The sequence below is a fragment of the Calliphora vicina genome, chromosome 4 (assembly GCF_958450345.1).
Source record: "Calliphora vicina chromosome 4, idCalVici1.1, whole genome shotgun sequence".
Classification (NCBI taxonomy): domain Eukaryota; kingdom Metazoa; phylum Arthropoda; class Insecta; order Diptera; family Calliphoridae; genus Calliphora; species Calliphora vicina.
Window position 1 is genome coordinate 31,860,590 of NC_088783.1, and position 14,290 is coordinate 31,874,879.

The 14,290-nt window shown below is 27.0% G+C and overlaps 1 protein-coding gene across 1 annotated transcript in view; it reads left to right on the forward strand.

The window, feature by feature from the left end:
- Positions 1 to 271: 271 nt before the first annotated feature.
- Positions 272 to 14,290, forward strand: part of LOC135958327 (putative uncharacterized protein DDB_G0282133) — a 118,531-nt gene continuing 104,512 nt past the window's right edge. Inside the window, exon 1 of the mRNA XM_065509231.1 lies at positions 272 to 600. Within this exon, the coding sequence (XP_065365303.1) occupies positions 315 to 600 (286 nt within the window). The 5' untranslated portion in view covers positions 272 to 314. The remainder of the gene's footprint in view (positions 601 to 14,290) is intronic.

Sequence of the window (14,290 nt, forward strand, 5' to 3'; positions counted from 1 at the left end):
TTAAAACGTGTCTCTGTCAGAACAACTTGCACATCTTATTGTGGTTAAATCATTCATTCATTCATTTATACATACAGTCCTTGGTGGTCATTTCCTTTAAACTTAAATTATTACAATTGTTTGCTAGCGTATATGTGTCATAATACCTCATCCTCATCTCAATTTTTCTCTTATTTCAAAAGCAATTTCACCTCGCTGATTTATAAATATTAAAAATAAATAAAGTATAAATAAGCAAGAAAGCTAAGAAAGAAAAAAATATAAAAACGTAATTTTTAATTTAATACGTGTCATTGTGCGTTGTGAAATGGACAATGTGTGACATTAACTGCATATGGTTGTTTAATCTACTTGTGGCAGTTGTTTTAATATTACTACAACAACAGCAACATGTTGTTGGTAGTACACAAGAACAACAATACCAACAACAACGGCAACAGCAATTACAGCATCACAAATATATCTCGCCATATGATGGAATATCATCATATGCTGCTGCAGCTGCAGCAAACTATCTGCGTCGCTCCACCCTGCCACACAATGTGGTGAAACGTGAGATAAAGAATGACAAAAGTACGGATTTTATTTCATTTTTAAATGGTAAGTTTAACATTGATGATGAACAAAAAAAAATTATTTATATATATTTATGAACAGTTCGTAAATATACTTATTTTACATTTACACTGTATTCATTAATACTTTTTGTTTGCTACTGTTTTACATTATTTCTCTTACACTTAATGACAATTAAAAGTTCGTTTACCAAAAAATTATTAACAATTGAAAGAAGCATAAAATATTTATGAATTTATTGTAAACAACATGTTTTTATAAATTTACACTAAATTGGAGGAAATTAAAATGTAAGACCTACAATATGAACAATCTTCTTTTTGCACTGCAAAGTAGCTAGAATTATCAATATTAAATATCGAATCCTCATTTATTCCGCATACATTCAACAAGAATTGAAATTATAGGAAATGGATGAAGGAGTAATTGATATTGATTTTGAATTTACAATTAGTTTCAAATATTTTTCAACGAAAAAAAACCCAAGCTAGCAAAAAAGAATTTGCTGAAGCAGCACAAAAGCTGATGATAAAAAAAACTTTTTAATACAAAATTTTCCCATGTGAAAATGTATCCAACGATACAACGAATTTCCGAGAAATACTTCAAAGAAGAAAGACCATAGAGTTTGTGTGTATTTACAATTTTAAGAAATCTTTACGCCTTAATTTGCATGGTATGATTTACAGAATTAGCTCAACAAAAATGTATTTATTATTTCACATGTGAAGTTCCGTTTAATCTTACATTGTAAATATCGAAAATATTGAATAAAACGAACAGCATTTAGGTCATTAAAATTAGGTTTTATTTTGCACAACATCGAGGAATTCAGGCATATTTAGACATTACAGGTATATGGGGATAATGAGTGAACTAACTAGGTCAAAAACAACATTAAAAATTATAGGTCTTTTAGTTCAGAAGTAGTTTACGATATTTTATTACTATGTTTAAACTCATGTGTTATTTTCCACACATGAGGTATTTTGACTTATTTTTTGCACTAGCATATCTATTATATATTTATTTTTATATTTTGTTATGTGTTACGTCAAATTAGACCACCTTTGTCTTGGGACTTCGGTTTAGAGTTGTCATTCGAATAAAAATTATTCGAATAATTGAAGAAAAAAATTATATTTTAAAAAAATTATAATTGTCGAATAATCGAATACTCAATTAAAATAATTGGAAAATTTGGAATTTTTATTAGAAACAACTTTATACATTCGTTTTCTAATCTACATTGGATTAACAGACCAAGATCGTAACATTATGAAACATAGCTCGAACACGAAAGAAAAGAGGTCAATCATTTGGGGCGGAAAATAGAGTAAAATTTATTTAGGTTTTTCTTTTTTTATTTTAATCTTTTTTATATTAAAACACTTTGGACTTGGGAGGAATTTCTTTTTTTCACCCCTGATATAATTTATAATAAATTTTATTCATAATCCCTAAAAAATTAAAAATCAACAATTATTTCATGAAATAAAATACTTAATTAGACGTTATATAATATTATTTACTGGAAATTCGTTCGAATAATCGAGAACATTTTAAAAATTATGACAGAATAGCTAAATTTGATGAAGCAAGTGCAAAATATATAGAAATTACATATGTGTGGAAAACCACACACAAGGGTAAGCAGCGCCAATTTTTAAATATGTCGTTATCAATAAATTATTTATGAATCAGTTAATGCATTCATCGCTTAACAACTTTTTTAATATATAAAAAAAATTAATTTTGTGTTGTTTACCACACAAGTGTGAGATGAAGGTTAATTACTAGTTTCGGTATCACGTTGCAGCTACTGTTAATAGAGTTGTATTTACTAGATAATAAACATGCATTAATTCATAATCAGGGCCTCCTTTGCTCTATTATTGGGAACAATAAATGGGGACTTGGACATAAACCATTTCATTGGCTATACATATGATAGTAATTCAGTCTGATGTTTCATGTTCCGATGTATAGTAGTACATTCTAGCTAATTAGTTTATTAGTTAATTTTATTAAAGAAAAGTTTATCAAATGTTAAAATTTCAGAGTTTAGGAGATATTTGATTTCCAAAGCAAAAAAAAAACATTTAAAAAATATCTGCACCCCACTATTGACGTTATAAGTTTCAAATAAATCTGACCAGTTGTTTCGAAGATAAATATTTTGTAAATCAACCTATTTTTGTGGAGACTGATTCTTAATATTTTGTATTAATGCTCATTTTGTGTTAGTGCAAAATGTCATTGACGATTTTATTAGTATTTAGTACAATACATTTCTGTAAAACGAAAAGAATTTATCTATGCTGATGTTGACTGTGAATGTACTATAGAAATAAATGAGCTAAGTACTACTAAATAATTGAACTAAAAAGAGGACTCACTTCACTAAAATATCACTTAGAGAAAAATTCTGGTAGTGATATTATCACATATAGTTTTTTAACATGATTATATTTAATTCAACATTATCATTCATATGATTGCCGCAACTATATTATGTTATATTTACCAGTCACTTGACTTGTGCAATGATATAAATGTTTAAGATTGCGGTAATAATTTCAATAATAAAATTATAGCTATCATAGTTTGATAGAAGCTTTTAGCATGGATGATTGCCACAATCATAAACATACTATGGTTTCGGCAATCAACATTATATTGACCAACCCAATTATCTATTATAGTTAAAAATTTAAACAGGCTCAACAATATTTCCATTAAGATTAAATTTTTTTCCTGGTTTTCTTAATATCTTTCATATTTGCTACGAGCTGTACAAAACTCTCCTGTATTTTGTCATTCATACAAAAAACAGATGAAGTTGCAGCAGTACTTTGCTGAAGTTTGCATTAAAGCTCAAGGGTTTTATATGCCAATTGTAAAGTTTTTAATTCTGTTTTTATTAAAGTTCAAGTTTTTTCTCCTTCAGCTTTAAAGGAAAAATATCATAGTCTGTAAATAAATTGTGGCATTAATTCGACTTTGGAATTTGTTTTTACGTTATTTTTTTTTATTGCCTTGAGTGTTAATTATTTGTAACAATGTTATTTATTATTCATGTTATGAACAACATTATTATACACGTTTATGTGCATATATACGAACATATTCTTAAGAAAAATTAATGTTGAATCAAAATAAATTGTGATAATTAAGCCTCGTATTGTGTATATAAAATTTATCTACAGATATAAATGAATTCATTTAGTATCTGTTAGTATGTATTGTATATTTTTACCTTTAATTTAAACCAATATATAATAAATTTAAATAGCATTTCAAATTATTTTTAATAGACAAGGAGATAGATAGATGTTTTATAATGATAATAAATAAAGAAGAAAAAAATGTATCTATTAAATTATTATGGCTCAGTAGATAAAATTCTATAACTATAATTAAAATGACTTCAATTAAAAGATATATAATATTATTTCTAATGAAAATAAAATAAATTAATTGTGTATTAGATACTGCCATCAAATACAAATGCAAACAAATTAAAATTTAAACAAATATTTAGTTGATATTTAATTTAAAGCTTTATATTATTATGGTCAATTGCAAAGTTAAGAAGATTTTAAATGCTTATATTTTCTTAACTTCATATTGAAAATATATGCATTTGAAATAGATATAAATGGGTTTTGTTTGAATATGATAATTAGTCATTTATTTATATAAGTACGAGTATATAACATAGAAACACGCTCATGCAAATGTACAGTAAGAGACAATGTAAAAGAAATATTGATTTTAGGTATTTGAAAGACATTCAAATTTATAATAATTGTTTAATAGTGATATAACATTTTATATTTTCCAAGCCCTTTATTTTTAATGTTATGCCCACCGTCAAAAAAGCTGGTAAAGAAATGATTTGACATAGTCCCCATACAAATGTCCCCCCGAAATACTGTTTGAGCAGTCATAAATATGTTAGTTATTCGGCAATCCTGATAAAATTTTAAAAAATGAGGGCTATGGTAAAATTTGAAACAATAAACAAGTATATGTATGTGACAACCATATTTATGATGAATAATTTTATCATAATATGTTGTTCTCAAATTATGATATCCAAAAACCGAGAGCAAAATAATATGGTAAGTCCTTCATAATATAAATGGTTGTCACAAACATATAATTGTTTACTGTAACCACATATATGGTTGATGCAATCATGTGAATCGTAAATTAACCATATTATTACCACAATCATGTAAATAGTTACTGTGACTATAATATTGTTAAGAAACTTGTAACAATATTGAAATAGTTACAGTAAACATGCACAACTATATTTTTTCTCTGCGTGTAACACTCTTGCTTGTTTTAGTTACGCTTATTTTGTCACTCATTGTAAAACAGTAAATGTTTATATAAATACATATTTATGTAGATAATTATATTTACAAAGATCAACACATATACAAACTTTCTCTTTCATCTACGATGAGTAAAAATATTAAGTTAATATTTTCATTATAATATATTGTATTTTAATGACTTTTTGAGAGGCAGTATAAGACAAAGGCAATTATTGATTATATCTTATTTGTCTACATATGTGTGTTTATGCATAGCAGTCTATAAATTACGAACATAATAATTAATTAATGCTTGAATATACATATAAATAATTATAAAGTAACATTTTATAAATTAGCTAATATTTCTGTATGAGGAATATCATAAATTTGTTTGAAAGGAAATAAATAAAGGATAAAAAAATTAACAGAAATAAAATTTAAACAAATAATGGCAATAAATATATACAGATGTTTACATATCATGCAAATTAATATTTAGAATTGTTTTAAATATAAAATGTAATTTTCATAAACTACACTATTTTACATGGTTTCTTCATGATGTGAAACATATTAAGTATATGACTTAAAAATGCGGGGTTTTCAATAGATGGCTTATCTTTATAAAACGGTTTTTGGAATGGTACATATCTTTGTTTTATTCTCATTTATTTGTTATATGTCTGTCTACGTATGCCTCTTGTAAGCCCTAAGTCACAAGCTATATTTAATATTTTGATATATTAATTTCCCGCGACATTATTTACTGAAATTTACTTCTTCGAACTCGGTTCTTTACAGATTTAATAATTCACTACATTTCTTACAGTAGGGCAATAATAATTTTACCAGAATTTATGATAATACTGTGTGTATAAAAGCTACCGGAATCATTTTAATGTATCAATTTCCATATTAATTATATTATATTTACAAAAAAAAAAAAAAAAACGTCACCATGTTTTAGCTTTCCAGTTTTAAAATAAATGAAAATATATGAATTTATCGTATGTAAAACTTTTTAGCCACATATTACCAATGTATGTTTGTATGTGTAATATTGTGAATATGTGTATTTATGTGTTTGTGTTAATGATATAAACACCTAAGATACAAAAACATGCAGAATAAATTTAATATTCTATCTAAGCATATGAAGTACTTTTCATATTCTATGAGAATTGTTTAGTGGATGGGTTTTATTTTGTTATTCCCAGTCAGCATTTAGAAGATTGCTTGGTAACTAAGCCCCGAAATGAGTTTCTTTGACTGCTTTTGAGGATGGAAAACTGATCAATCGGTTGTGCGCTTAAAAAATGATTACTTAGAAAATGCACACAAAATTATTTATTTAAAAAAGTATATGCGGGATTTCATGTCAAGTGAATCAACTGTTGAAATCAATGTCTTCCAATCGTAATGAAATTTGCACCGAGGTTTGTTTTATTGGATAGTAATTCAGACACAAGATCGGTGGAGAACTCTCTTAGATACAGGGTTAGATTGCTATTTCTTCAATCTTTGGAAAAAAAAAAATTTTTTTTTGACGAAACCAAAAACATTTTTGATTTTTTTTTCAAAATGGGCCATTTTTTTCTAAAAAGAAATATTAGATATAAAAAATAAATACATATTTATTAAAAAATTGGGCCTTTTTTAAATTTTTTATTTGCTCTAAAGAAATCTTAGGTCCATTCATTTAAGAGATTTTTGGTCGCTTAGTGGGATGCGTGTGGGATATCTATCAAAACAAATACTTTTTAACTCAAGATATTAAAAAATTGGGCCTTTTTTAAATTTTTTATTTGCATAGAGAAATCTTAGGTTCATTCATTTAAAAGATTTTTGGTCGCTTAGTGGGATGCGTGTGGGATATCTATCAAAACAAATACTTTTTCACTCAAGATATAAAATTTTTGATATTTTTTTTGCAAAATCCAACGTTTAAAAAAATGAGCCCTTTTTTAAAATTTCTTATTGTTCTAAAGAAAGCTTAAAGAAATAGCTATAATAGCTAACTATTTGGGACACATTTTGCTAGGAACAATAGGTAATAAGTTAAATGGATAGGAAAAAACACCTGCTTGGCCAAAATGTCAAATTCAAATATCTCAGAGAGTTCTCTACCGATCTTGTTGAAAAATTGTTTCTGAATTAATATTCAATATAACTAACGTTGGTGCAAATTTCATCTCGAAGACATTGATTTCAAAAGTTGGTTCACTTGACATTAAATCCCCCATATATTAAAAAAGTATAAAAGTCGAAATATGATTGTTAACAAATCAATTTTGTAATTAAATTTAACGCAGTCGAAAGATCAAAGATATTAGTGTTTATAAACCGTATAACCGGATAACCGAAAAACAGGTTTTTCTTCAAAATCTCTGTTTTTTGCGAGTCGGTTAATTTAAAATGTTGATTTTCAGTTATCCGGTTTATCCGGTTTATATCACTCGGTTAACCGGTTTTTAAAATTTGAGACTAAAATTAATAAATCTCATGTTAAGGTGCATTTTTTATATTTATTGTGTACACATTATATCAAACGTTTGGTCTGATTTGAATCCTATACTACTGATTTACAATACAAACCTCTTTAGATAAAACTTTTTAAGAATTACAATGATTCTAAATAGTAGAGGATGATGAGTTTACTTAAAAACTTTTTCAAAATGAATTGCACATAATGAAACTATTAAAAATTAAAATTAAATTCCGGATAATTCTAGAAACTGAGGCTTAAAATTTTATTTTATTAATCATTTCGTTAGCTTAATGTACAAAGTTCCTTATCAAAAATAAACGGTCTAAAATCCATGAATTGAAATATTTCTGAAATGGAGGTTTATTAATTATTTATGTGCTGTTTTTCTATAGCGAACGAGTACTTTGAGTGTAAATTTAACATGTGTTTTGTTATTGTAACAAAAACAAAATTCACGTAAAACTTCCACTCAAAGCACTCGTTAACAATACAAAAACTGCACATAAGTAAGATTTATAATGACAAATAATCACATTTAAGAAGAAGTGCGTTTGCATCTTATATGTCCTTTTTTGGGACTTAGAACATTTTTGACGGAGATAATAATTGGACTTAGCACATTTAAATATTTATAGTTATTTAATATTAATAGTCAGTAATAGACTAATAAAAACCAAAAATTTTAAAGCTGTGTATACTTTATTGGACATTTTATGTTTTCTTCACATATATGTCGGTTAACCTGTTTTTTCGGAATCGGTTAACCGACAAACCGGTTTTTTAAAAAGTCGTTTTTTTTAAACACTTAAAGAAATTCTATGGTTTTGTTTGTAAGGACTTTTGATGAGCAAAATTGTTTTATAAGGTCATCTGTTCGAAATATGTTCTCTAATGAATTGGCTTCTCTATAGCTGGAAGGGGACCAGCATTAATCCAAGTTCTCAAAAATGATAAATTTTACTGAAAAGTTACTCAAAAAAGATTCATTACTCAAAAAGACTCAAAAATAAGTTGAAACTGATTAGAAAAGTTCATAAAATATTCTTTCAGAAAAGGGTACCATTTGATCCAGACAAAAGTATCATTTATGATTAGAAATGAGAGCATAAATGATTATTTTAATAGTGCAGAAGGAATATATGACTCGAATATGATCAAAAATTAAAAAAAAAAAAAATGATGACTGGGTTATATGAAACAAGCACAAGTTGAGTTATTTATGTGTGTATTAATGTGCATGTTTTCAAACTTAATACAATATTAAGTAAGATGTGTTTTTATTTAAAAATGCAAATTCATTACAAATATATTTTTCTTGTGTACTCGTATTTAACACATACGATACCTTCACCTAAAATGCAAGAAATTGTAATATGATTTAAAAATTTTGTTGTTGGAAAATTTATGTATCCCATTTAATTTTAAACAGAAATATAAACACATTTAAGAATTAAGATTTTTTTAATTTATTTACCATTATTAATCATTTGTATTTCTCTTATTACGTTGTTTTACATTTCATGTGGAGATATTTTAAGCAAATGAAGTTGTGTTTTTCTATCATACATTCGAATATGTTGTGCATTTGCAAAAAATACTCATTTGTAAATATTCGTTGCTGTTTCCAAATGCTAAGAGAACATATTTAAAAATGTTAAAAGTTTATAAATAACTTACATGAACTTTTTTCCAACAGTTACAAATTATATGGTTCAATTCACAGCATATCGTATGAATTGTATAACGTCTGATTTTACAAGAGTTGTATAGATGTTTTTGTTAGTACCCAATAATCACCAAAGCCCCAAAAATTCAAGCACTTGAACCTTTTGGTGGAACATGAATTGAATGCAAATGAAATTATGTTTTAAACTTTGACAAAATTAAGCTGAATTTATATTTCCTTTTTATTGGAAAATGCTACTGAAATAAAGTTTAATACAACTGTAATACAATTGCTTGACTATAACTCAAGGCTTGAATTACACTTGCTTTCAACTTGAATTCCAGTAAAAATGCTTATTTGGTATATATTTGAAAATTTGAATAATATTTTTTTATAAGTTTTCGGAAAATTTCTGGAATTTCTTTATTCATTATTTTATTTATGTTCTAAATAAAAAAAAACAATAAATATACAAATACTGAATATAAAAAATTACTTATTTAAATTCACTGCAATGTTTATGTGTTTTTTTTGGTACTTTAGCTTATATCTAGCCTAAAGTGTAGTAGTTTTAATAATAATTGATTTAATATTTAATATTTATTTAAGTAAAGTTTTTGTTAGCCATCATATATCATCATATATTTATTGACATTTTGCACTATTCCACATTTACTGCAAAGCAAATGTTTTTTTTTTGTAGTTTTGTGTCTGTATCCTGTTTCGTTTTGTAAATATTTAAACTGAATGTGTTGTATTACCAACAATAAGTATAACATTTTTATTTGTTTTGCACTCCAACCGGCTGGTGAGTTTTTCAATTATAGAAAATATATTACATTTGCTGAATGAAAGAAAAAAATGGGTTAGGCTTTTTTCTTTATAACAATATGGTATATAAAAGCAAAGAGAGAGAAAATGTATTTAAATATTATCAATGTAAACTATTGTCATAACTCAGTATTTATCTACGATTTGTAAACTGGAAGAAAATACACTATTTTGTCCTTATTTAAATTTTTCAAATAATTTAATTTGTTTTGAGTTATTTTAAATTAAAGTTATGTGCTCAAAAAAATATGCAAATTTATCAACTGCCACCAAATATAATATACTGTCGCCTATGACTTATCGATTTATTATAACTAAAATTCTAATTTTAATATCTATCATCATAAACTACAATCCTAGTGTTATAAATTTTCCCAAAAAAAAAAATAAAAAAAATCAACAAAATTTGTTACACATATTTTACTGCTACAAAACCATATACAACACATATTTTACAATAAATCGTATTTCCTAACACAACAGCAAATACGGTATCGATGTCAACTATTACAACAACTACCACAGACGTAAACTTATACACATATTTAAGCAATAGATTGCAATATATTTATTGTATTTTATAAGCCATACAGTAAAACATTTAAAAGCTACACACCTTAAAACGGAAATGAAGTGTAATACAACTCAAGTGTCCGGTTTTAGGAAATGAAAATGTCTTTACTGGTACCATCGGAAATATGTCTTAGAATGAAGAATGATTTACTGAATTCTAATGATGTATATTCGAATATGAAGATACAAAGTGATGATCATGTTTAACAAGTATTCACTGTTTTTTATTAGTAGTGTATAGTGTCAATTCTATAGATAAACAAATATTTAACATTTGACCACAAATGCCATTATTGCTGCTGCAGTTTTTCTCTAACACTAAACAAATCTATGTTGGTTGTCATGTTATGTTACGTTTCGTTTAGCCAAAGGATATCTATACAATTGCTAAAAATAACAAAACACACATACACAAAATAACAACAACATTAGAATAACAAATTTTTATACATATTTTACTATATATGAGGAAAATCAAAAAAAAAAATAATCTTATAGAACAAATGCCAATTTGTAGTAAACTGTAGTTTACAAGGTTTACAAGAAATCAGTCCACAAATGGCTGAGATATAAGGAAAAAAAGCAGGACAACCTCGATTTTTACCTATATCTGGATTATTCAGTCATACAATATGGATATCTAATGATAGATACCCAGCAAAAACTTCGCTTACAAAGCTACAATGTCTTTTTAATAATGTCTTTTTTAATTACTTACTTTTTATGTAGTAAAGTCTAAAAAAACAAAATAAACAAACAAAACAAAAAAACTGTTACTTTTTTTAAATTTGCCCCTTTTTTATTGCATGTTTATTTTTAGAAAAACAGAAAAGAATATTGCATTACTGTGTGAAAACCATTATTTTACGCACAATGAAATAACTATGCATTGGTGTAGTGAGTACAACAACAGACTAGCAAACGGATGGTGGTGGTTCGACTCGTGGCTGTGACTTATTTTTTTTAATTCCTTGTTTGCAAATACAAAATTCTATAAATAACTCTACTAACAAAACAACTTATTTCCGGCCACAATATAAAGGATTACTCTTGGGACATCGCGAACAAAAATAATGACTTCTTACAGTAGAAAAATAAGTAGTCGAATCGTCAAATTCCCCTTATTTTTCGGCTTATTTGTAAGTAAAGTTTTTGCTGGGTATTTCAAAAACCTTTGCAACGACGTATGTAAGACCACACATAGTAAGTTGGACCTACAATGGGTCAAAATCGGAAAAATTATTTTTTAACCCGAAACCAAAAGTTTTTTTTTCGCTAAATATTAAAAAAAAAATTATAAAAATTTTAAAATTAAAAAAAAATAATTTCGAAAGAAAAATTTTAAAAAAATGAAAAAAACAACTTTGGAAAAAAATTTTGTTTACCTAAATATATTTAAAATTTTTATTTTGAAGTATAATTTGGTGAAGGGTATACAAGATTCGGCACAGCCGAATATAGCTCTCTTACTTGTTTGAAAGAAATTTTGAATTTTGGATGTAATTTACATATCAAATTATTAAAAAAAAACTTCAAAGCATATTTATTACGTGTTAACTTTTAAATTATCATATCTTTAAGAGGTCATAAAATTTCGCACGCAAAGTTTTTTTGGTCTCCTTATATTTGGTTTTTAGCATAAAAAACATAAAAACCATGAGAATTAAGTTTCAACGATTCTTCAAAATTTTCAAATTTCCTCATATATGAAATTAACCTGCAGCCCTTGGAACTATTTCAACTTTGGTGAATGTGTTAGCTACAAAATACCACAATTAATTATTCACCAAGAAACTTGCAAGGATTTCAACTGGCGAATTTAACACGCCAAATAATCTGCATGAATACTGAATAGGTAAATTATATGGAAATAGTTTGCATAACTTCTCATTAAAAAGATAACCATTTAAAGCGAACATCAATATATCTACTGAAATTAATTACAATTACCACCGTTTGAACTGCTGGATATATTAACATAAGTATGCAGTTGCTGGTGTTTGTTTTTAAGAATTATTAAACACGTACATGTCTACTATATTTTCATGGACATTGTTGAACATACATTTGTATTAAGCCAATTTGCTAGCAATATGCTCGATATAATATACAATATATATGTAGATAATAAATATGATCATGTGTGTTTTGGTCTTAATAAATGCATTTTGACGTGTCCATGTGTCCATATGCACAACAGCAACAAAGTGCTAAAATTTTATTTTATTTTTCAACAAATATTATGTTGTATTTAGTGACAATAATCGCTGTAGTGTTTATAACATTTCCGTTTAAAACCAACCAATAGATATTTGGATAATTTAAATGATGTTTTATGCAAATGTGCATTTTAAGTTAAACAAAAAAATATTAAATAGCTATAAACGTTTAAAATTAAAAATATTTATTTCGTTTTAATTTGTACTATAAATTGATTTTAACCAATACGTAGTAATATCAATCTAAATTTTATAAGCTGAAAGTGAATATAAAATCTTAGGATTAATTCCAGAACTTGAATGTGACTTTAATTCGTTACATCTAAAAATACATACATACATTTTAGAAAGAACGTATGATTATTTTTAAAATATCATAATTAAATATTACGTATACGCAGCCTATTATGAGGTAATAAAAAAGTAAAGAAAAATTATAAACACTTAAGTAAAAAATTGGGATTTAGCAAAATAAGTTAAACAGCACAATTTGTTCAACCAAATTTGAAGTTTCATTTTGAAATAGGTCCTCATTTTCAGCTTATTATGGACAAATACAATATTGTATTCTTCAGCAATTTTGTATGGTTTAAAAATGCGGGATTTACAATATATGACGTATCTTTTGAACGTATCTTTTTGAAGGGTACATATCTGTCATTTATTCTCACTTAGTTATTTAACATTATGGTGTAAACAAAAAAAGTTTTTTTTTTTTGAATCGAAAATGTCGAATTTTGTACCAACAAAGCGTCATATGCGGGAAGTTTTGCTTTACTTCTTTAATTTTGAAAAAAGTGGAGCTGATGCATACTGATTGCTCACCCAAACTTATGGTGAATGTGTTCCATCGGCTGGTTAGTGCTGTTCAGAAGTGACACGAAAGTCAAAGATCGCCCAGGCCATCCAAAAAGTTTGAAGACCAATAATGAGAGGCATTACTCCATGAAGATTTATGTAAAACACAACAAAAGCATGCGAAATCATCGGGAGCTACTCAAGCAGCAATTTCAAGCAATTGCAAGCAGCTGAATTCATGCATAAGCGAAAAATTGTGTACCATACGAATTGAAAGAGACCTTGAATGACGATTTTGGATGTCCGAAATGAAGTTTGAACGCTATAAAAGATAAAAGATTTTGCACCGAATCATTACTTGCGATGAAAAATGGATCTGTTCCGATAACCCGAAGTGTAAGATATCGTCAGTGAAGCCCGGCCAATCAGCTAACTATCTATGGCGCTAGGTAATGCTCTATATTTGGTGGGACCAAAAGTGTCCAATCTATTATGAGCTGCTGAAATCTGACCAGTTCATTACAGGGAACCTGTACCAAAAAATGAACAAAATATGTGGCCAGAATTAAAATCGTAAGATTCCATCATGCAATACCTATTAAAAACTACTTAGGATGAAGTGGTTGGGAAGTTTTGTCTCACCCGCCTTGTAGAGCAGACCTTGCCCCGTCCGAATGCTATTTGTTTTGTTCGATGCAGATCGCTGTCTCTGGGACACGCTTCACTTTGGAACAGAGTATCCGATATTGGCTTGATTCGTTCTTGGCCTTGATGAGAAAAGGTCATAGCTAACAAAGGCCAATAC